The sequence below is a fragment of the Sitophilus oryzae genome, unplaced genomic scaffold (assembly GCF_002938485.1).
Source record: "Sitophilus oryzae breed Bouriz unplaced genomic scaffold, Soryzae_2.0 scaffold_738_pilon_pilon, whole genome shotgun sequence".
In the NCBI taxonomy this organism is placed as follows: domain Eukaryota; kingdom Metazoa; phylum Arthropoda; class Insecta; order Coleoptera; family Curculionidae; genus Sitophilus; species Sitophilus oryzae.
The window spans coordinates 969,313-995,888 of NW_022147349.1; the positions used below are offsets into that span (position 1 = coordinate 969,313).

General features: G+C 31.4%; 1 protein-coding gene across 2 annotated transcripts in view; it reads left to right on the forward strand.

Moving 5' to 3' along the window:
- The window catches only part of LOC115888398 (bone morphogenetic protein receptor type-2), a 34,133-nt gene extending 15,554 nt beyond the window's left edge, over nucleotides 1–18,579 (forward strand). For both annotated transcript variants that reach the window (XM_030908115.1, XM_030908116.1), the window contains 5 exons: nucleotides 2,553–2,930; nucleotides 6,791–7,249; nucleotides 9,030–9,349; nucleotides 9,412–10,191; nucleotides 17,478–18,579. In XM_030908115.1, the coding sequence (XP_030763975.1) occupies nucleotides 2,553–2,930; nucleotides 6,791–7,249; nucleotides 9,030–9,349; nucleotides 9,412–10,191; nucleotides 17,478–17,729 (2,189 nt within the window). In that variant the 3' untranslated portion in view covers nucleotides 17,730–18,579. The remainder of the gene's footprint in view (nucleotides 1–2,552; nucleotides 2,931–6,790; nucleotides 7,250–9,029; nucleotides 9,350–9,411; nucleotides 10,192–17,477) is intronic.
- Nucleotides 18,580–26,576: the final 7,997 nt, after the last annotated feature.

Consider the following 26,576-nt stretch of genomic DNA (forward strand, 5'->3'; position numbering starts at 1 on the left):
ATCTGGTAAAGCTCCTGGATTCAATGGAATTCACCCCGAATTCCTCAAAAACTGCGGGAAACATACAAGAATGTGGCTGAGTAAATTTTATTCCGATATCCTACTAACAGGGCATATTCCAATAGAGCTCAAGAAATCCAAAATAGTTAGTGCTAAAGCCAAACAAACCTAAGAACTTGCCTGAAAGCTACCGCCGAATAGCCTTATTAAGTTCATGCTACAAACTTCTAGAACGTATGTTATTAAACCGAATAGGCCCATTGATATTGGAACATACTCCTGTTGAGCAGGCTGGATTCAGACCGCATCGTAGCTGTGTGGACCAGGTACTCAGCCTAACAACACACATTGAAGCAGGATTCCAAAAACAGCTGAAGACCACTGTGGTGTATGTTGACTTGACTGCGGCGTATGACACGGTCTGGAGAGAAGGTCTTCTATACAAATTCCTCAACGTAGTACCATGCAGTAGAATAGCATCTCTATTAAACAACATGCTGTGCGACAGGCCCTTCCAAATAATAACAGGAAAAAACAGGAGTAAAATAAGACACCTTAATAATGGGCTCCCTCAAGGCTCGGTACTCGCACCGGTACTGTTTAATCTATATATCTCCGACATTCCACATGCAACGTCAACAAAATTTGGGTATGCCGACGATTTAGCTCTTGCCATCCGCAGTAAAACTATAGAGGAAGCTAATGGCCTACTGTCAGAAGACCTGTCTGTACTGGGAAAATATTTCGCAAACTGGAGACTAATCCCAAATATGAATAAAACTGAAGTGTCGTGCTTTCATCTCAATAATAAACAAGCACGCCTGGAGCCCCAAGTATACTTCAATAACAACTTGCTACGTTATAACCCTTATCCAAAATATCTAGGAGTAACAATGGACCGAACACTCTCGTATAAAAGGTATCTAGAGAATACCGCAGCTAAAATAACTACTAGAAATAATATAATACACAAACTTTGCGGTACTACTTGGGGCGCAAACGCATCCACTCTTAAAACATCAGCTCTCAGCCTAGTTTACTCAGTTGCTGAATATTGCGCTCCAGTTTGGCTAAACAGCTGCCACGTAAAGATAATTGACACCAAACTTAATGAGACTATGAGAATAGTCAGCGGCTGTTTAAAAAGCACACCTCTACCTTGGCTGCCCACTCTGAGTCATATTGCACCTCCCAGTATTCGAAGACAGGAAAGACTCGTTAAGGAATATCAGAAAGTATTATCAAATCCCCATCTTCCAGTCCACAACGACTTGCCAGATGCCCGTCTGCGAAGACTGAAGTCTAGATCCCCCGCACTACTATTAGCAGAACAACTTCTGGGAGAAAACTTCAGTATAAATGATAAATGGAGGGAGTACTGGGACTCTTTGAAACCAGATCAAGCAGCTTATGTCATCGACACTACAGCAGCTCTACCAGGGATGGAGCTGCCCCGCCACGAGTGGAAGGTACTCAACAGGGTAAGAACGACTCATGGCATATGTCGTGATTCTTTTTATAAATGGGGACTGACCGGATCACCGACTTGTGACTGCGGAGAGCCACGTCAAACTGTTCATCACATTGTAACTGAATGCCCTCTTACAGCATATGGAGGAGAAGCGAGTGATTTCTTTGAAGCCACAGACACCGTGTTGAACTGGATCAATAGCCTAGATTTTAAAATTTAAGTGTACTTTTTGTAATGTTTTGTGTATAACTTTTTAAATATCTAGTTTTATTTTTACAATTTGTGACAATCTGTTTACATGTTATATTGTGTTTGAATATATACATTTGATGTTGTAATTAAATCCATGTACGCCATACGCTAAATAAATAAATCCGAGATACCGATGCTGGTACCTCGAATTTGTAGCATCCTGTATATGTTGTGTGTAATGTGATTTTCAAAAGTATGTGTGATGATATTCATATCAATCATTCTCTTTATATTAATTTTAAGTTAACTAAGATTATACAAACTGATTTCTAAATAAAAGGAAATTGAAGGAATAAAACACCATGAGAGGGTCTAAAGTAAGTATAGGGTGTCTAATATTATTTTGTGGGCTATAATATCATATTTTAAACAATTTTTTTTATTTTGCTATTTATTTCTGAAAATAATAGTGATATGAGTCTATAGGGTATAGCACTTACTGGACTATGCAGGGTTAATATTTATAAATTAGATGTATAAATTTTGGGATGTATACTATTTTAGGCTATAATTTCATATTTTAAACAGATTTTCTGGTGCTCACTTTACTATCTATTTATTTCTAAAAATATTAGTGATATACACCTGTAGGTATACCCCCTACTGGACTATGCAGGGTTAATATTTATAAATTAGATGTATAAATTTTGGGATGTATACTATTTTAGGCTATAATTTCATATTTTAAACAGATTTTCTGGTGCTCACTTTACTATCTATTTATTTCTAAAAATATTAGTGATATACACCTGTAGGTATACCCCCTACTGGACTATGCAGGGTTAATATTTTATAAATTAGATGTATAAAAAATTTATGTTTATTTCAGGCTGTTGGTCACTCTCTGGTAATCCCAATGAATGCGACAAATCCGAATGTCTTGCTGACAAACCACCATCTAGGGCCAAAAATAACACTAAATTTTGCTGTTGTTCTGGCAATATGTGTAATAGAAACTATTCTGATGTCTATATTCCAATATCTGATCCGCCTCCCATGGAAAATGATCCCAATAAAAAAGATACTGTGAATCCACTAATTTGGTTGATCATTGGAGTCATTTTTAGTATCGTGGCGTTCATTATTGGAGGAGTGTCGTACTATTTTTGGAAAAAAAAGCCAAAGAAGAGTGATGTTGAAAATAGCTTATCTATGCCACCTCCTCCTGATTACAGTTTGGATAAGTTAAAACTGGTTAATATTATCGGTTAGTACAATTTTATTTATTTCCAATTTAACGAAAATAAAACGTATTTTATATATTTTTTAAATTTTAAAATAATAATGAATAAAAAATAGTGATTTTTTGGATTGTACTCTGAAGAATATTTAACATTTATCAATTTCTTGGTATCAGAGTATAAATAAATATTTAATTGTATAGGCTTGGTGCATTTCCGTTGATTTCAACAAATTCCGACCGCAGCGCGTCAACGGAAGAAATCAGAAATTATCAGTACGTATTTCACGCCGCCGTCCCGGTTACAGTTCATGTTGATCGCATTAAAAGAATATTGAAATCGTGGCTATGTCATAATATTTAAGTATTTTAGTTTTTTGATAGTGCAGTTTTGAGACTATGAAACACTCAGGTAGGAGGTTCTGAACATATCAAAATATTTACTTTTTTATTTTTATTTTTAAAATTTTCACAAATTATACTTCCTAACATTTAGAATAATTATTATATAGTAAATTTTTCGTATACTCGCTATTTAATCCCGTGTATTTGTAAATACTAGTTGCTTACGATATTCTCTCTCCTATGGTGGCAGCACCGGCGGAGAATGCACCAAGCCTATACAAGAAATACTAAGGTGATGTAGTATATGTAAATTGGACTAAGGAGTCAGATTACAAATATTATATTAATCTTTTGTAGTTGTTTCTTTCTTGCTTGCATCTTTCTACCTTCTACCTTTGTTTCATTTGGTCTTAAAATCATATTAAGACAATAAATTAAAAAATTGCATCAATCTAGCATTAATTAAAAAACATATTTTTCATATATTTTTTTAATTAAAAGTGGGCGAGTTGGTTGTTCCACTAATTGCGAGGTTGTGGAATAAATTAGTGGTTTCAATTACACTTTATAATTTTTAGTTTACGATCATTCACAATGTCTAAAAATCACAATTAAAATTAATAGAATATTCTAGCAACAGCTTGCAGTAATCAGTTGTCTTCTTAGAGAAAGCCTAATATTTAGTTTATAAAACAATAAACTTTAGGTTTCTAACAACATTTTCTCTTGGCGGATGATAATCAAAGGCCAAAATGACATTCCTCGCAAATTTTGAAGTATAATTAGTGGAAAAGTCAAAAGTTTGTTAACTTTTTCCACTAATTGAAAATTCCTACCACTAATTTTGATGATCTGAATGCTTACATTCAAATTATAGGAACAAACTTCTACGCTAATTGAAACCACTAATTTATTCTACTAATTGCGAGGTTCTCAATGAAGCTTAATGTTGAGAGTTGACCAACCCACCATTAAACACACATATAAATTTGAACACTGATACATCAAAAATAACAGGCCTTCAGAAAATAATGGAATAAAATAATTATTAAGCAATTTCCGAGATAAAAAATATAGAATAATCTGTATGTTTTATTTGATTATTACGTATTACAGATTATCAAAGTATCTGTCTGTTATGATGTCTGCTGATCAATTTGTTTTGCACATTAGATTAGCTAGTAATTCAAGATGGTGAATCATCCAAAAATTGAATGTGATTTATTATCAAGAATATAAATAATATTAAAATGAATAACAAAGTACATAATAACAAAATTTGTGGGTATTTGTAATAAACAAAGTTTATTTAAATTGATATAAGAAAAAGGAATATACCTTTTACAAAAGTAGATTGTTTTTCTGTAATTTTTAGAAGACTGTCAAAAAGTCAAAATCATATACAGGGTGTTTCAAAAAACATGTGCCATCTCTCGTGAGGATATTCCTCACGTAAAAATAAGATTTATTTTTCATATTAACATAGATCCGATTCCCGATTCTGCTTTGTTTTGTAGTTAGTTAAAATCTTAATATTTTTTCGATTTATTATAATTTTCTTCCAAGTAGTTTTAGTGATTGGAATGAAATTTTGAGGGTAAAATTTATTATAAGTGCTACATATTACAAAAGTACTACATAATGCTAAAAAAATGTCGATAAATTCATCAGGGTTATCACTGGAATATTTTTCAAAAAAAAACATGTGCCCCAGAGTTTTTTTTTATATCAAAATTGTGTAGGCCGTTTAACGACAATTAAAAGTTATTTCTTGATATTTTGTCCAATTCGGCCTCCTTGATAAGATAAATGCAATTTTATTAATCACAATAGTTAATAAAATTATCATTAAAATAAAATTAATAAATTATATGTTTTACCTAATTTATTATTAAATATTATTACTATTAGTTCAGCCTACAGCAATTTCAAATAAAAAATAATGGTATTTAAAATAATTTCAAAAAACCTAATTTTAACATCCTGTAACTCTAAAACTATGCATTTCCATACCCATGTTTATAGGAACTTTTTTTCATATTTTTTGATGAGGAATCAACGAATACTTATTTAAAACTTACGCAAGTTAATGATATTAACATTTTTTATAGGTTGCTGTTGACTTGTATGAAGGCAAATTAATAAAATTACCTTTATCTCATCAAGGAGGCCGAAATCGACAAAATATCAAGAGACAGACAACTTTTAATCGGTATTAAACTGCTTACACTATTTCGCTAACAAAGGGAAAAAGTCAGTAGTGTACATGCTTTTTATAGAAAAATATTCCAGTGGTAACCCATATGCACGTCCCTGGCCCTGAAGTCCAATAATCCGGTCCTGATCAAAGAAACATAACAATCAGAAGTTATGTCACAATATGTCAAATCTATTAAAATTTTCTTCTGCAGATCTGTCAAAAATATCCTAAATTATATCATCTATGAAAAATTACGAAACGTACACTGTAAACCCTTTAATAGAATAATTTAAAATTCAAATATAAATTTCGTAGATAAATAAACGCACTGCTTCAAAAGAAAATTTATTTATAAAGCTTCATTCAGAACCTCTCAATTAGTGGAATAAATTAGTGGTTCCGATTAGTATTGAAGTTTGTTCCTTTAATTTCAATGTAAGATTCAGAACGTCAAAATTAGTGATAGACATTTTCAATTAGTAGAAAAAGTTATCAAACTTTTAACTTTTCAACTAATTATACTTCAAAATTTGCGAGAAATATCATTTTGGCCTTTGATTATCTTCCGTCGAGGGAAATTGTGGATATATAGAAATCAAAAGTTGATTGTTTTATAAGCTAAATATTAGGCTCTCTCTATGGATACAGCTGACTAACGCAAGCTGTTGCTATGATATTCTAATAATTTTAATTGTGTTTTTTGACATTTTCGCATATGGTTTATTTGAAATTGTAACATGCCATTCATAACGACATTTTGACTCGAAATACCAAGTGTGTGATATCAAATTATTCGTAAAAAATACTTTTTCCAAATATACTAATGAGCCACCCTCTTCCATTTGAAAAAACTGAGATATGATTAAAAATACGATTTGGGCATCTTTTAACTGGCCAAGACAAGCCACGGATAACATTAGACGATCAAATCTATTTTTCCAAGGCTTCTTGATGGAAAATTAGTGTTTATTTTATAACACAGCCATAGCACTCTAGATTGAAATTTAAAATATATTTGTCAAAAGTTGACATATGATATGTCATTCTATTCATAGTGTCATTTCCTATCGAATAAAGTAAAAAAATACCGAGGGTGCCATTTAAAAATCAAAAGTTGTAGTCGTTTCCGGTGAAACAGGAAGTGACCGGAAACAATTGAATACGTCAATCCATCCTAATATATGCCCTACTAACATACCAAATCTCGTTTTTTTATCTGGAAAAATAAAAAAGTTATAGAGGTGAGCCACTTTTGAGATTCACCCATATACTTATAATGTATTGAATAGTAGTACTTACATTGTATTGAATAATACAACGTTCTTTTATTATTTATTTTTAGGACAAGGAAGATACGGTTGTGTTTGGCGCGGAATCATCGATGATCAAGAATTGGCCGTAAAAATTTTCCCTGGTCACAACCGAAATTATTTCTTCAACGAACATGAAATTTATAAAGTAGTTGGTGAAAATTCTGCTGTATTGAAATGTTTCGGAGGTGGGGAATTTGTCAGAATTCAAGGCCATCCAGATTATGTTTTACTGCTTAGCCTTGAACGGGACAGCTTACAAGAATACTTGAAACATAACACTCTAGACCTAAGCACACTCAGTAGAATGAGCTTGGACATAGCTAAAGGAATAGCTCATCTGCACAGCGATCTGGGAAAACCTTGCATTGCGCATAGAGATATTAATTCCAAAAATATTTTGGTTAGGCAAGATTTGTCCTGTTGTATATGCGATTTAGGATTGGCCGTTATACCAAGGAGAGCTGAAAATAAGGCGTTAAGTGAAGCAGGTAATATTTTAATTAATTGGGAAAAAGATTGGCATATTTTTGGGGTTATTAGCTATTTTTGACTTTTACTTTAATAGTTAAAGTTTAAAGTTGAGTTAACGTCTTTTTTTTTGTTGCTAAGGCCATAGTCTGTCTAACGAGAGGATACATGAGGTAGTTGTCGGTTGGTTGATAAGAACTGTCTAAAATGACAGCTCGACTGGCTCTGCTTCTATTACGGCGCAATTTACCAGCACATTAGATGTGACCGCAGACCGTCTGACTTTCGTCATGCTGCGACCACTGTATAGTTTTTTTTTATTTTACAAAACACAAAAAAGTCAATGATCAAATCGAAAGCTTCTCCCAGACTGGCAGCAGCCGGCTGCATAGGGCCTGGTTATCCCCTTGACAACATGAAAAAAGAGTTGTCCTTTAAATACATTTTCTCATGGCACTTAAAAGTAGGCGAACTTGTGTAGATTACTCATGGCACTTCAAAGTAGGATGACTTTTAAAATATTTCAGAAAAATATGTATCTGAAAAATTCACTTTAACACTTGCACCGAAAAAATATTAGAGTTACAAAAACGATTACAAGAATATTAACAGAAAACAAGAAACAAAGACCGACACCCGAACAATCAGTCATCAGAAAGTATTCGATGTTGCCACGACGACTGACCGAACGGGAGTGATGACAGTTGCCGCTGTCTGTTTTTTTCGATGTCGTCTGTCGAAATATTCCCTGCCTCTTTGGACAGACTTTAATTTGGACGTGACCTACTTTGCTTACGCGGATTCCGAACCGCGGTTTTCAGCTATATAATGGTCTACCGAGTCTACGAGTATTTAAATCTTTATTAACCTAATTTAACCAGCGCAAATGAGCAGTGCGCGTCTCAATATATTTTATACTTTTGCCATGTTACACGACAGGAGTATAAAATCCAAGTGTATAATAGTCTTGTTATAGGAACGATTATCCGCGATATGAGTTGATAGTTAATATTATCAACTAATCAAAATTTGACAATTGGCGTTATTGAAATTCTATGTTAAAGTTTTTAGCCTAGAAATGCGATAAACCTTCTGGTCAGGGCAACAACCCAGCTGCGTCGAGATACCAGTTTCCGATAGCTTACCGTTAGACAACGCGAGTGGATGGACCGGTGAACGTCTGGAAAGTCTGTCGTATTGTTGTTACGTAGCAAGACTGTAAAATCTTCGGTTCGATGCCGGATGAGATCGAATATATCGTGTGTTGATTTAGACACTCACTAAGTTAAGAGTAAGGCCATTGACAATGATATGACCGACGACCTCGGTTCGGATTAAAAAATGAAGGTCAAGATTAGCTATAGCAGCAAAAGGGAGACGTTAAGTCAATTTTAAACCTTTTAACGAAAAAATCGCCCCTGTTGCGTCTGTGGTGGTTAGGTATAAAGTCTCTAAATAATTTAGAGTACCTAACACATTTCGTTTGTCCACTACTTTTGGAGTCTGAAGGACGATATTGATGACATGTTGACATAGGTTTATAAAATGATGCGACTTTATAACATTTTAATAAGCACGAGTTTATGTATCCTTGTGCATTTGTTATCATTTATTTTCTAGGGATTTTTGTTAGCAAATTCTGTAGAGTTGAACGATTTTATTAAAAGTTGGTTTTAAGCTGCCATTAAAAGTTATCAGCAAATATTAATATTTTTCAATTCAAATTCAATTTTTTTTATGACGAATCGTTAATCTTTGGCTCTTTCCTTATATGGCTTTAATTATATTTCTCTATTTTAGGTACTTTGAGATATATGGCACCAGAAGTGCTAGAGGGTGCTGTTAATTTACGTGATTGTGAAAGCGCTCTCAAACAAATTGACGTTTATGCAATGGGTCTAGTTTTATGGGAATTAGGAACTAGATGCACTGACATGCAGAATGCTGAACCACAGGCCTATGCTCTACCGTTCTTCAAAGAAACCGGAGAAAATCCAACATTGGAATTAATGCAAAACTTAGTTAGTAGAAGAAAAATCAGACCACTTTGGCCTGTATCATGGAAAGACACGGCGGCAGCAAGATTGTTGTGTGAAACTGCTGAAGATTGTTGGGATCAGGTTTGTTTATCAAGAAAACATATTTAATTCCACATCGTTATTATTTTATATGTTTATTTCAGGATGCCGAAGCTCGTTTAACCTCCTTATGTGTGGTTGAAAGGTTTTTAGAACTTCCAAATTTGAAAGGGCGCATTTTACATCCTATGCATCCTCCAGCAAGCCCAACACCATTAATCAACAATAACCACCTGCATGACCACCAAGTTGATAATTCTGCTGCTACTATTGAGACGCTTCTATCACCATCTGCAGATGAATACTGTAAAAATTCCAATCAACTTGCTGCTTGTATTCTGCCCTTGCAACCTTACCAAGGACGAAACCCTTGTTTGGAAAGAAATCTTCTTACTGGATCCAGCGATAGTCTTTTGATAGATAAATCATCAAAACATTGTACTTCATCGGAATCGCATAATTTACTTACCAATGAATTTTTAAATTATCAAGTTAATCATCGAGTAAACCCGATTCCGTATGTACAAAATGCTGTATATGGCTTTCCAAAACAACAAAACACTGCTCAAGCTGTCCCTCAGGTTAATAGGAGAAACAAATTCAAATGGAGTAATTTTAAAAAACTACTTTATTCAAAAAAGTACTCTGATAGTGGTAATGTTCATAAAGAAACGCAAGTTAAATTAAAGACTAAAATTTCTAACAACCATAATCAGCCTGAAGTGACAACATCTTTATTGACCGAGACTGAAGTAAGAAGACCTTGTACTTTGGGTCTATCACTTGCTAAACCTCAGGAATTTACTAATAACAGTGGAGTAGCACAAATTGTAAAGCGGAAAAACAGCTTATCACGCCAGAGGTCTTTGGAACAATTTACGGAGGTAAGTAACAATTCTTATCGTATCTTTTTTCGTACTTGTTTTTACAAATATTGTAAAGGAATATGCGAAACAGATTCGGCAGGTAATTACTTGGTAAAAATAAGGTATATAGGGTATTTTTGTCTATACCTTTTTTCAATTTGGAATTTTCCTTAAAATATATTGTTAACGATTTCGTAGGTTTATATATTTAAGCTTCATTCAGAACCTCGAAATCAGTGGAATAAATTAGTAGTTTCAATCAGCCATAGAGAGAGGTTTGTTCACCTAATTTTAATGTAAGCATTCAGAACGTCATAATTAGTGGTAGTAATTTTCATTTATTGGAAAAAGTTAACAAACTTTTGACTTTTCCACTAATTATACTTCAAAATTTGCGAGGAATGTCATTTTGGCCTTTGATTATCACCCATCAAGAAAAATTTTGGTTAGAAATCAAAAGTTTATTATTTTATAAGCTAAATATTATGCTTTCTCTATGGATACAACAGACTATCGCAAGCTGTCGCTAGGATATTTTATTAATTTTAATTGTGTTTTTTAGACATTGTGAATGATCGTAGACTAAAAAGTATAAAGTGTAATTGAAACCACTAATTTATTCCTCTAATTGGGAGGTTCTGAATGAAGCTTTAAACAGGCGATAACACATTTAACTATGTATCACAACACAAAAATTTTACTATAACGACTAACTATTAATTTCCGGTCACTTTCGATCGGTTTCTTTTCCTAGCTTTTATATAGTCGCATATATATAACTGCTTTTTATATAGTCGCAATTACCACTTCTAGTTTCTTTTGGAAGTTACTTTTCCTTCTATATGTTGTTCTATACTTGTCTAAGAGAACGCTTTGACGCTCTTTTTACATATACTTTCGTTTGGTTGTTCATCCAGACGCAGGTCGATGGTACTCGACGCGCTTTTACTGAGGTTTATATTTCTTGCAGAGAAATGTCGTTGGCGGTTCTGTCGTTATCGTAACCTTTGAATAAAAAAAATAAGGAAGGAGCATATCAGAAATCTTATGGTACGTATACGTTGGCGCGCTGCGCCGCGAACGCGCGGCACGCGCCCTCCGATTCTCCTCTATTGGTACGTGTTTTCAAGTTGCACGCGTTCCGCGCGCAAACAGCTAGCGGCGAACCATCTCCAGTCGGTTTTTCGACTCTCCGCTTTTTATGTTCGTTGTTCAATTGGGACGGCCGGTGAAGACACCGCGCGCATTCCGCGCGCATTTATCAGTGACTATGTGTATTTTCTTTGAATAAATTCCCTTTGTGTTTTTCTTTAAATATTGTTTATTAATGGAGTGTTTAAAGAGTCGCACTACTCATGATTAAAATTGCGTAGTTCTTCTCGGACGATAGAGACATGATTTACGACTAGATAGACTTTACGATTTTTATGGATCGCGGGATGTTCGTTAAAACAATAAAAGTAACGCGCGGACAACGCTCGACGCGCGCGCTGCTCGTTAGCGGCGCAGCGCACCTATGTATACGTACCATTAGATCGAACGCGACGGGACTTTAAAATGGCCGATTTAAATTCCGGTTTATCAGTGCCGTCCTAATTTTAGTCAAAACATGTAAAAATATGATGTACGGTAGACTCAATAATTTGTTGTTTTATTTTACCTTATCAATAAATAATGTTGGTAGTTATTAGTTATTAAAATTAAATTATATAGTAGTTATAAAAATATACAATTCTAATAAAAATAGACTTGAAGTTATAATAATTATTTATTAACACACACATCCGATACGTTACTGAAGTAGGTAAGTCAAATTGACGTATCTAAATTCTTTGACATCTAATTTTTGACAAGTAGTAAATAAAAGCAAGAAAAAGTATATAATTAGTTAATTTTAAGTGAATTTCATAATTTTTTTTTACTACACGTATGTATATTATACAGGGTTGTTCACCACATACGACACGGAGTATTGTAGCTAAACGATTAGATTTTTACAAATTGAAAGTTTTGGGTTCGTTGAAGGACTATTAGAGCTACAATTTAAAAATATTTTTACAAGATACAGATTGTCCCAAATAAATAAAAAATATCAAAGTTTTATTTTTTTAAATGGAACACCCTATATATTATTACATTTTTAGTTTCTACGATTAAAATAAAAGTAAATTTGATTAAGATTTATTACACTTAAACCTTACCGTTTTTGAAATATTTTCAATTTTGTGAAATTGCAGTATAAATTTTAAGGCTTCATTTCTCCGGGGATATTAACGTTTTTAATACTAAATATTTACTGAAGTTTATTTATTGATCAGTTATTGTGTTGCAATAATAAAAACTTTACTACCTTATACAGAGTGTCTAAAAATTTATTTTAAATAATTACTAGCTTCAAACGGCAATAACTTGTTTGATTTAAATGGAACACCCTGTATATTTTATGAGAATGAGATGCACAATTTAATTGTCTATCAAATTGTATTATACTGTTTTTACCTATCTCTTCAAGTTTCCGTAGAAAATGCATTTTCTTGTAATTTAGAACTCATTTATCAATATACCCATGGAATACTGACATTTTAGATTATTTTTAAAGATGTACCAAATTTTTAAAGAGTACAGATACTAATATTGTCTATATAGTTCGTTTATTTCATTAAAAAATAAAAAAAAAACTGTTTAAATATTTGTTAAAGAGGACCAATTAATATGATTCCAGTATTCAAACTACATTAATTGACTGTTTGCGTTGATTAATAATAATTGCTTCAAATACTAAAAAGCTGAATTATGTATATGTATTAGACACTGTGGTAAAAAGTAACACCTTAAAAATGATATTTAATTTTTTGGCAAATGCTTATTTATAACAACAGATACGTTCATTTTCATAACTTATTATTATATTGATTTCTGATTCAAATCCACATTTATTTAGAATAATTTATTAACGAACACGATTAAGTATGTAGTTAATTAGTATTTGGGCGGATATACTGGTGGTATATTATTTAATTAATGGTATACTCTTTTATAAAGATTTAAATAGTTTTCTTTTTGCATACAAATGGGCTAGTAATATTATCGTTTTACTAAAAACGATAATATTACTAGCCTGTACATTTTGTACATTTGTTGTTTTAAAAACAATCTAAAATGTCAATATTCCATGGGTATATTGATAAATGAGGTCTAAATTATAAGAAAATGCATTTTCTACGAAAACTTGAAGGAATAGGTAAGAAGTGGTATAATACAATTTGATAGACAATTAAATTGTACATCTCATTCTCATAAAATATACAGGGTGTTCCATTTAAATCAAACAAGTTAATGCCGTTTAAACCTAGTAATTATTTAAAATAAAGTTTTAGACACTCTGTATAAGGTAGTATAATTTTTATTATTGCAACACAATAACTGATCAATAAATAAACTTCAGTAAATATTTAGTATTAAAAACTTTGATATCCCCGGAGAAATGAAGCCTTAAAATTTATACTGCAATTTCGCAAAATTGAAAATATTTCAGAAACGGTAAGGTTTAAGTGTAATAAACCTTACTCAAATTTACCTTTATTTTAATCGTAGAAACTAAAAATGTAATAATATACAGGGTGTTCCATTTAAAAAAATACAACTTTGATATGTTTTACTTATTTGGGACACTCTATATCTTGTAAAACTATTTTTAAATTGTAGCTCTAATAGTCCTTCAACGAACCCAAAACTTACAATTTGTAAAAATCTAATCGTTTAGCTACAATACTCCGTGTCGTATGTGGTGAACAACCCTGTATAGTCCAGTGGCGGCTCGTGGCCTAGTGATGACGCTTTGGAACAGGATCTGTTATTTTCGAAACAGGTTTGTTTTGGAACAGGCTTGGAACAGGTTTATGTGCTATCCTATACCAGTTCCAGTTCCAACTGTTCCAGCTGTTTCAAAACACTGCAACTTAAATTAACTACTTATTTAAAATCATAATAAAAATTTAGTTGAATTTTAATTAAATATATCAAATATCGGCAACGCTGCAAAAACCGTCACCCTTGTTTTTTTTTACGTCTATGGTCTACGCACTATATTAGTGCACTCGCACTCAATCTCGATAATATAACGCCAAGCGACCGCGTCGCTAAAGCGATATACTACCTCGTTCCTCAACTGAAACTAGTTTTTTTTACTTAACTGTTCCAAGTCCCAACCTGAACAGTGGGACTTGGAACAGTTTAACAGTTTGCGACCTGGAACAATTTAGGGCTTGGAACAGTTTAGCGCTTGGAACAGTTAGGGACTTGGAACTGTTTGAGACTTGGAACAGTTTGCGACCTGGAACAGTTCAGGGTTTGGAACAGTTAGGAACTTGGAACTGTTTGAAACAGTTAAGTAAAAAGAACTGGTTTGAGTTGATAATGGAGATCGTATATCGGTTTCGCCCAATGTTTCGCTAGTCTAGCCAAGTCTAGCGGACGCGACCGTTCAGGCGTTATCTGTTATCGGGATACAGGGGCGTAAAAAACAAGTGTGGCTGACAATTAAAATTCAACTATTATAATATATATTATATTATATATTTTATAATACAATTCTTATTATAAATTTTAAATTTATAATAATTTTTTTAAAATATTTTATTTTTTTAATGTAAACAGAAACAGAATAGGTAAGGAACATTTTTTATTATAAAAAAATGCTGGCGATGTTGCTAAATGCAATATAATTATCGTATTAGTAGTTTTTTTTTAAAATACAGTGTAAGAACAGTCGGTTATTGTTTTGTATTATAAATATAGTAGATATTAAAAAGAATTAAACTCTTCCAAGAATTTACGCCTTAAGTATATAACAAAATTATAAATCTATATTTATTCATTAGTTCTTGTACAGGGTGGGTCTTAAATAAGTGCACATATTTTTAGGGGTTATATATTTCGATTCTCATGAGTTTTTTTCGAGAAAACATGTTTTTGAAAAGTTTATATTTTTCGAAAGTTTGATAGTTTTTTTTTAATTTTTAGTTAAAAAACATTATATATTGGTAATATAGCAACATAGATAGTAGATTAAATTTGGAGAAAACAGAAAAATCCCCAGTAGTTCTCATTATTTAAGCAAAAAATATTCTTTTATATAAATTTAAAAAGAGAAATAGCAACCGAATCAGAATGACGCAAGTACGGTATTAATTTTCGTTTTGGAACAGTTTGGAACTGGAACAGGTTTCTTGGAACAGGTATCCTTTGCAACTGGAACAGCTTGTACCTGTTATTAAAAAATCGCTGTTCCGGCCAAGACCGTGGCCTGTGGGACTGGGTAGGCGACAAAATTTTAATTAACCCAGTTCGTAAAAACCAATATGTTAGCTTATGGGTTAAAACATAGCTTAAGAATATTTAGGATAAAACTAAACTAACAGCATTCAGCATAATGAGATAATGATTAACATAATGGATATGTATGTTTTATTTATTTCCTCAGATAGCATGCTAAATGCTAATGCTTGATAAATAAGGTAGATAATATTACCATGCAGTTCATCATAGGATTTTATTTTATTTATATTTATTTACGTAGCTTAACAATAAGTAAATATATTTACAAAGACAAATTAGACAAATAAATTTACAAAGAAAAACAGATTATCTTATTCATATACATATTTCGAGACTCATTAACAAATGAAAAGAATAATTACTTTTTATATATTAAATTGATTCGCCGATCTCTTAATAATAATAATTTTATTATTATATCAGTAATGTTATCAGATTGTTGAAGGGCTATGAAAATATCTTTTTCGATTGAAAGTAAGGAAAATGACGATAAACGTTTATTTTTCATTGAATTTCTAGTGTAATTTTTAATGCGTTTTAAACATGAAAAATGTCTCTCAACCGAAATACTTGTAAATGGCATGAATGTATTGTATACGTCGCATAAATTACATGAACTCGATTGTCCATATTGAAAATCAACATTAATTACTCCAAATTTTTTAATCTAAATTAATACTTATCTGTATCTCCTCCTTGTTAACTTAGAAATTAACATCCAAATGCAATGTACACTAACAGGAACACCAAATGCACTGTACACAATAATTCAAGTCAATAATAGGGAGTCCATAAACAAATTTTAATTAAAGTTTTAAATACTGATATACTGATAACGTATGATGAATAATATACTATGGAAACCACCGAATTTCTAAAACCTATCGAGCTCCACGCGCATGCCGAGGCGACTGAAGATATCGCCTAAACCTCGCCTTAATTCTACGTAGTCATCGATTTCCATCGTTACCGAGCGGTGAGTTAGAGAGAGACAAAAGACAAACACATCGACGACAGAGTGGGAGATCAACAATTAATTTGAAAGGCGATGTTATATATCGCCGAACAAAGATGAATGCATCATACACCAACGGCCAAAATTATTTTGATTTCTAACGCTGTATACGCCCAGCGGTAGTTAATATATTAATATAAGTGAAAAAGACTACAAATATTAAATTAATATTAATTGTTACAACTCATTTCCTTGTATTAATAGTATTTATATGTGTATTGGTAACATTAATAAAGATAAATATTATAATGTAAAAAAAATCTGATCTGAATTGTAGGGTAGGCGCCGCCTACCTTGCCTACCCTGAGCCGCCACTGATATAGTCACTTATTAGCGAAAAGTTATTCCATTATTTCTCTCGATTTTTGACCGAGATCTACCGCTACACAACCAACTATTTTAGTCTTTTTCGATAAATCGCAATAGTGTCACTGGTAATTTCAGTTATGCCCAACAAAAATCCTTCTAGACGTAATACCTCTAAACAACTACTAGTTGTAGAATAAATAACATAAAATATACTCAGTAAAGACTGACAAATTCACAAAATTTCAAATCAAATTAAAATGTGTCAAATGAATCGTCAAACAGAACCGTCAAGGATCCCCACCCTAGAGTCCTCTTTCCGTCGACCATGCATAAATATGAATACATGGAAAGCATTATACTCCTTCCTTAATCTTTTTATTAAAAGGTCATAACAATATTTTTTCCTATTTGTTGTGAACTTATTGAACCTATTGTAGATTCTCTAGTCTAGTATGTTCAACGATAATATACATGATAGTGACAGTTGTCTTATATTGTGGTTCAATAGTAAATTATTTGTTCTGTTAATTTTTGTATGTCGTTTGTCGGAGCTGTCACTTCCCCCTTAGTCATTACTTAACATTGTATACCGTGTTTGTTTTTAAATAGTAATTCAAAGAACTTTGTATTTTCTCATTCCCAGGTGTTCTCATCCACGTCTGACCTGTCAAGGTTAAAAGATCCTTCTCAAAGAGTAAAAACTCCTGGTGATGTTCCGCCATCTGTCAGGAAAACAAGAGGAAAGGCCGCAACCGATTCCGCAAGATTTTCCTTATACGACGATCGAATGATGACCAGGGGACAATGGGGCAGTGCCCCCGATTTGGATCCTCCAGTCCATCTAACTCAACCTCAGATAAATCAAGAGAATAGCGCCAGTGTGAGTAGTTTTTAAAATTTACAAATTTCGAAGATACATGTTATCATTTATGTATAGTCTGTACAACGATCGGTCAACATTACGTTATGATTATTCTCTAATATCAGTTTTAAGGTGTGCCTGAGATTAGTTTATATTGTTTAGAAAATTTCAGGTACATTCTGAAATTAGTATAAGAGCACGTTCTGATTTTATTAATTTCAAGTAGGTATGTTTGGCGCATATTAATTTTGGTCGTGTTATTAATAATAAATTAATTTTAGGCATATGCCAGTTTTAGTAAAACAAACATTTTAGTATCAAACCAATTTGAATTTTCTTTGAACACGTAATAGGTTTTTAATTTTGACATTGATTGACATCCGTGGACAGTAATGTAACCACAAAGGTGAAATGACTAGAAACAATGATGTTCATCTCATTTTTAGGCGAAAGAAAGAGTATGACAATTGACGTACCATCGAACGATGGTTGTACAGACTTACATACTAAAACTGTCAACAATAAGCTTAACAAAATTAATATAGGGTATATATTCAATCACATGTAAATGTGACAATGTTGCCATATATTTAACTCTTTGTATGTGACAAATTTATGACCTAATATGAAAAAATAGAATATTTAGGGTTTTTGTTTTAAAATTATGTCCTTTTTATGGGTCTTGGGGCGGAGGTGTTCTAACATAGAATCCCCTTATGGACAAGCTGTTTCCTAATGGTAAAATGGTATATGAAATAAGGAAAAATAAACCATGTATATAACATCTAGAAGATTAAAAGTTCTGACAGAATGTAATCTTACTTGGAACTTTCCGTATCATATGATTAGTTATATTTTGCACACCACCTCATTAATTTGCAAAGCTATCAAAAAGCTTTAAATACTAAAGTTGTAGGTTTTTTGATATTATTTTCTTTTTTATGGATATTAGAATAAAAATACGAGTATCCCAAAACTGACAGGAAATACAGTTGTTTTTTAAATGAAACACCCTGTATATCACCTGTTATTCTTGTAGGAAAATTTTAAAGGAAATAACTATTTTTTTGTGTTCATTGTAGATAAAGACAACTGTTAAATAAATAATTTAAATTTTCAAATAAATGAGGTAGGTGGAGCTACAAAATATAACCAATCACCCGGTACATTGTAAGGAAACAATGTCTTCTACATCATAAATTCTAGATTACAGTCTATTATCCGTATAAAGAGATGAATTTTTCTCATTCTGAGACAAAAAATACTTTCTACCAAAAAAAAAACAATATCTTACAGGCGACACACTTATTATAATAAATTATGATAAAATATGTGCAAGGACTAATAATAAATAAAATAAATAATTTTACATAATCTATAAGTTCTAGAATACATAGTTTATTCGATTTTTTTTATTAATTAAAAAATAGCCATAACTAAAATATTGCTTTTTTTCTTTGTACTAAGATGGGAGTGAGAATTTGGAATATAAAATACATGCCAAGCTGGATAATAACTAGAAAAATAGACTTTGTAATCCAGTTTTTAATCCCAAAATATATTAATGATCTCAATTTTAGTTATAGTCTACATAGCCTATAAAACAATTTTCTGATAAAATGCTGAGTTGCTATATTCGAGAGGAGTGTAAAATGCTTATAATAGCTGATTCTTATAATATATAATGTTAATTTTAAGTGAATTAATTTAGAGTAAAGCTGATAATAGATTTTACTTTAAAATTTTGATTTAGGAGATTTAATTACTTTTAAATTAATAATTATAGACTACAAATGACATGAGAATAGACATTATATGAGAGCATTATTTTTTGACCTCAAGTTTTGTTGTATTGTAAAAATTCATATTCATTGAGCGATAGTCACACTCGTATACTCAAATCATTTAACATATTTTGCTCTTACGAATTTTGAAACTTATTACAATAGGTAATATAAAAGTAGATAATAGGGAGTTTTTAGGCCCTCTGAACCTATTCTGTTATATCTTATAAGTTATACTGAGCTGCGCATTGTTAATTAAATAACCGAATACGCTAATAAGCGATACACCAAACGATAATATCGTAAAAGTTTGTACAGGGTGCGTCAACGATAGAGTAAAGTCCATCTCATTTGTTTGGAGATTTACAATAAAATGTATTTAATAGAAATAAATTTATTTCTATTAAATAGATTATTAATAGATATTAAATAGAAAAGTTATAGGAAATGTTAATATACACATTTTAAAATTATTATAGAGTATACAGAGTGCTTCAAAAAAGCGTGGCAGATATAACATTTAATTTTTTAAATGGGTGCTAGAACATGTTATCATCTTATTATCATTCAACATTTGATCTTATTATTAGATTCTCCGTATAATTTCTGTATGTAATATAATAAAATTATGTAAGAGTTTCTTGGCCTTGAACTGCTATATAGAAATTAATTTCACACTGTGTTTGTCATAATGGGGAACAGCCTGCTCTCACTACCGGTTTCGGAGCCCTACTCCATCATCAGGTGAGCTTGGACTGATTCCACAAAATGACAAACACAGCAGAGAGTATCTAAATCCGACTTGTCGTAAAGTAGCGGTAAGATATTAGTGCCCGCATGGCGAGATAGCAACCTGCGTGCAATGGTAGTACTTTCGTAGCACCGAGGCGCAAATATCAATAGTAAAAGAGGCGTTTTCGGCTAGCCAAAAATATAAAATGGAAAAATATTTCTTGCAGTTTTTAGGTATATAATAAAATTATATAAGAGTTTCTTGCCTTGAACTGTTATATAGAAATTAATTCCACACTGTGTTTGTCATAATGGGGAACAGCCTGCTCTCACTACCGGTTTCGGAGCCCTACTCCATCATCAAATAATTTTGTGGAATCAGCCCAAGCTCACCTGATGATAGAATAGAGCTACGAAACCGGTAACTTAACTTACCTCTCTGTACACCCTGTAATAATTTTAAAATGTGCAACTGAACCTTCCCGATAACTTCCCTATTTAACATTTTTTTAAGGTGACGATTCACTTCTGGTGTCACGAGTATTGCATTTAAAATAAACATTTTGCAATGAAAACAAAATAAAAGGCATTTGTGACAGAACTAGGTGAACTTGGTTAGATTGTGATAACGATTTGTTAAAATACTTTTTACAAAATAACACAAATTGGTACTATTTTCGACACCGAGGCGGCGCGGCGGAGTAATGTCGGGTGTTCAAAATATATTGTTTGTTTTCTTTATCTTATTCTCTAGTTTTTAATTCTCTTAATTTTAATACGAATTAGGTTTGCAATAATATAGATCTAGCAATCAAAACGCGCTGGAAGCTGTGTTTTGATTGCGTTGATTTCACTCTCAGTTTTTTTTTCTTTTTTAATACGAATTTGATTGCTTTGGTTTAACATTAATATATCTTAAAATTTATCTTTTTGCCCTAGCTATTCTGCATTTTTTTATAAAGCGCAAAAACACTTTTGAGGTTAGAAAATTTTTCTCTCTTATCTTAAAAAAATCGATTTTTTCCTCACCCCAAGCTCTTTATTTTTATCGAAAAAGGCAGAATATCTACTTTATTTTTATAGAAAATGTGTTAATTTTCACAGACTTAAATTGAAACGGATCCTTTTTTAATAGTTCTGAAAACAAATAATGATCTTTACTTTATCATTGACTTACCCTTGTTGCAATAATTTATCCAAATTGATTCCAAATATAGATAAATCTATATTTGGAATGAATTTGTAATTATTTCTTCGTCAGATTAATGATCTTTTTAATAAAATAGAGACCGTCTTCAACTTGGATTAAAACGAAAAACATCACAGAAAAGCAGTTTAACTTTTTTTAGCAACAATCACAAAATCCTGAAATAAGTCTAAACCTCTTGACTAAACATTCAATGGTTGATTCATGGTTATAATTTATTTGACGCTTGGACTAGAACAAACGTCACCTTTCAAATAAACAACGGTAAAAAATGAGATGACAAGTAAAACCTAATCCATTATTTCGTTAGAAGTATGCATGAGCAGTATAACGCATAACGTGAGGATAAGGTATAACTGCATAAAAACTCAATACATTCATTTTATGAGGGTGAATCCACACCATCGCAGGAAAAGCAGGACGGCAGATCGGCGTATCGATCTTCAGCAATTCTATTGAGTGAAATTTTTTGGCAGATGAATTTTCGAAAATGTTCAGCCAGTAGAATTGCTTGAAATCGATACGTTGATCCTGTGTTCTGCTTTTCCTACTATAGTCTGGACCCGTAAAAAACGTAACCTTAAACAACATACATTTGTTTTATTTCAATTAAACATACAGTTCTTCAGACAAACATATTCGCTATTTTACTTCAAAATTCAGATATAGGATAAAGAATACTAGTAAGTTAATGTATATGTATAATTATTGATAGGTAATACATAAATGATTACGAAAATTGAGATGTAATAGAAAACTGAAAATCAAAATCCATTAAATAGCCCAGTCAAATTAGAAAAATCGGTGGAAAAAATCCCACAGTTTTGAAAATGGTTTTAAATGATTTCTCTGGATCTGGGCTGATATGTGTCAAAAGTCCCCAAAGATAGACGATGAGCTCGAGGAGTAGGGAGGAGTTAAATGTCAATTTTTTCACTTTTTTGCTTATATCTCGGAAATTGTGACATCTACCGAAAATCGTTCTATATATAAAAATAATGCTAACAAAATTCTCTACAAAATTGGTTGAATGCATTTTTTTCATAGGTTTTACCTTTTAAGAGTTACAGGGCTGACAAAATTGACACTATTTCTCATATTGTATTTTCGCATTTAAAACCCAATTATTAAAGTCTAAATATAACCTTTCATATTAATAATGGTAATATTAAGGGATTCTTATGTTATCTTTCAAGTCTTCATTGCATCGTGACTTTGTCTTCCGTTGGAGAGCACTAGTGCACACAGGACTTAATAATAACTGCAAATGTTAAAGATTAATGCATGCCTGCTTTACGGTAAAAAAAGTATACCGCAGTTGCAAATATTGTAGAAAGTATACAAAAATCAAGAATAATGGTTTATAGTCCATGAGTGCTCAGAATTGAAGATTTCTGTCCCCGCCTACAGTACAGTACATCTGCTGGATCTGTGTCTATGAAAGGAATGCGGACAAAAAACATTTAAAACAGCAATATATTTTATACGTCGATTTAAACTCAGTCACCGCAAATCGCTCCGCCCACTCATTTTATTGGCTACTTGCAAAGTTGTTGAATTTTTATTGATGGGACGCGTCGTCTATTTTTTTACGAAAAACATCGAGAGAATATCGTTTCCCCTCTCACGGATACCCCGTAGCTACAGAACGGACAGACGTACTGTAGATATTTCTAATGTTAAAGTACTGTGCACGAAGCATTTGAAGTCTGGTTCTTTTCCGGATTACTGATTTCTTCCTGTAGATACAGTTAACGTAAGTGTAATATTTACGTATCTGCACTACCCAATTCATTTCGTCAATATAGTATCAGTCTTCCCTCGCAGAATTTCGAAGAATCTTAAAAGCGCATATATGAAAGTGTGGTTTCTGAATCTTCTCAACTTACAATAATTGAATACAATAATGTTATCCACATACATATAGCATGAGTCCCCATACTTTAAAATTATCTATATTATTCCACATTATCCGTTGCAGACAAGTAATTTGTATTCAATAAAAAAAGTGATTCTAATTTACTATTTATAATAATGCATGTATCGTTTACTTTTTTAATTTAGTAGGTATAATTATTTTTTAATTTTGTACAATATCGTATAATTATTATGAAATTTAAACTACAAAAAATCTATGTTATTAAAGATAAGGTGCTTTAATTTTCATTATATGATTTTTGAATTGAAGAATTTTATGAAGGTATTTCTTTCCAAAAAAAATCCTATATGGGCATTTCGCCACTGCACTGCAAGAAAATCTACAAAATAAAATAGTTATTTTTTGTAAACACTTCTGCGTTAAACCCAAACGGACACTACTTGTCAGAAGTTATGTTTACAGTTATACAAATTTGCCTAACAAAGAAAAAAATGCGTAACGTTTCGGAAAGTTTATCTTTCCGTCGTCGGAAGCAAAAAAAAATACAAAGAATAAAGAAAAAAACTATTTAAAATATTTAAATTCAACTATTCGAGAACACTTTACTTTTTTAAAACAGATACGTCTACAATAAACGTTTTTTTGATACGTCTACAATAAAAAATAAAAATATAAAAAAATATTTCTTCTTTCCGACACAAAAATTAATTCAGAAACATAATAATTCACTATTATTTTATAAATGTATTATTATTTATTTTGTTTCTTTAATATATTATGTACATAATGTCGGTTTTGATTCTTTTAATTACACAAAAATATAAAACAAAATAAATTAACAGAAAACATTATCCATGTTAACAAATAATTTGCGCAGTCAAGGAGTGATTTATGTGAACCCATCACACCTAAAATTTATAAAATCACAGTATATACTAAAAGTTATACTTAATACTTAAAAAATTATGGATATCGTACTTCTTCAACGCTATTTGAACGGAAAACTTGCAATAAAAAGAAATGTGATTGTACGGATTTGGAATATGCCAAATTGAAGGGCATAGTTCGGAAACCATAAGTCCAGAAACAAAAATGTATAGATTCATTTTTATAGAGAATTTTGCCAGTTTTATTTTTATATATAGAGTGTTTTTCGGTAGATTTCAGAGTTTCCGAGATATAAGCAAAAAAGTGAAAAAAATGACATTTAACTCCTCCCCACTCCTCGAGCTCATCGTCTATGTTCGAGGTCTTTTGACACATATTAGCCCAAATCTAGAGAAATCGTTTAAAACCATTTTCAAAACTGTGGGACTTTTTTCCACCGATGGGCCTTTTTTTAAGTAATTTGACTGGGATAAAAATATTATTTGTAATATTAGTCTGCAGTATAACGTAAGTACATATTTCATTGTGTGTCATATGACAGAAGTCATTTTGGATTTTGTTCTCGCACTGTATATGTATTCTTTTAAAGGATATTATAAATAATAGTTAATTGTTGTTATTACTCTTGTCGAATTTGTTTATTTTATAAATAACTATGAAACAAATGTTTTGCTCTTAAATAGGAAACAAGCTTTTGGTTGTATTTATTTGTTTCGTACTATTGGGTGAAGTTAATATACAGGATGTCACTTGGGTATTAACATTGATTGATATAGAGACTGTAAGGTATTTTTTTGAGCAATAAAGTGATCAGTAAGTTCACACTTTGATTTTTGCTCTTAAAGGCCTTTATACTTTCTTACAGTAGATTGTTTTAACTCTAGTTCATTGATAAACGTCAATTTTAAGTCTTAATTTCGGGATACCTAATTAAAAACTAATATGTATAGGTATTTAAAGTGCCTTTACTAAATGTAATGATCCCTATACTTTGTGGTAGCGTTTTAGTATTGTTGTATTTTACGTTCAATTATTTGTTATTTTTAGAAAAGTATACAAGTATTATTAAAAATTTTACTTGTCCGTTGATTAATAGGAAAAATAACATTTTCGTTCGCAGGAAATTGTACTAGAATATGTGTCGCTGTCATTTTTCAAAGCTGATTTGTACCAAAAACTTTGCTATCTCTGTAAATATCGCTTTCAGAAAAAATACGGTTTTGTTTCAACCACTACTAAATTCTAATTTTTAAAATAACAAATCTGAACTGTCAAATTTTGACATAAATGAATAATTAATATTAATTCATTATAATATTCATCATAATTTTTTACAGATGTCATAAATAGAAGCTTTGTTGTTTTTTTCTTTAGCAGTTTTAGAGATATAACAATTTTGAAACTAAATATTTTCACATATTTATTTAGGTGTTTCATCAGGTTTAAAAGAATACTTATTTCACATTGGGTAATCAATTTTGCTCTTTATGTTTTGAATTATTAAAATTTTGCAAATTCCATGGGTATCTTGAAGAAAGCTTATCGCCTTAAGATTTATCCATCTTTGTAAATTTTAAATATGTATTTATCCATGGCCACCTTAGACTTTTGTCACCTTATGTCAACATTTTACAATTAGATGATTAGGACTCAAAATTCACAATCTTTTAGGATGTATATTTCAAAATTTAATTTGATTTAAAATTGGGGCGACATGTTTCGGGATTCATTTAATTCCCATCTTCAGGCCCAGAAAGCTAAAATAATCAAATTACAATCAGAATAGTTAAACAATCCTAATATAGTCATAAAGAGGTCAGGTTATAAAATACAATCACAAACAAATTCAAAAGGTTAAAAAAAATAAAAAAGGTTAAAAATTATTTTCATCACAATTACTTAATCGCAGACATCTTATGGTAAGCTTAGTTTGAAATTAAAGCAACTAAATCACAATCAAAAAGGGCAATAATACTCGAGTATTATTGCCCTTTTTGATTGTAATTTATACTGGGTTGTAACCGGGAGACTTTTGATTGTAATTTAGACTGGGGTCACACTGGGTTGGAGAACGTTTAATTAGATGATTTTTTGTTATTTTGAAAATTAGAATATGGCGATAGAGACAAATATCTAAAACTTTCATAATTTAAACCTCTTTCTGAAACCAATTTTCACGGGCATTGCTATTAATTGAAATATATATGAACACCGTGTTTCTTTTCTCTATGTCAATCAAATTTATTCCCAAATAGACTATACGACTGAAAAAATACTTTTTATTATAAAATAAATATTTTGTCTTATTTAATCCGCTGTGGTTTAAATTTCGTTTTGTTACGTACTTAGTATGTTTTTTTGTGATATACGAGAGAAAATGTTTATAATTT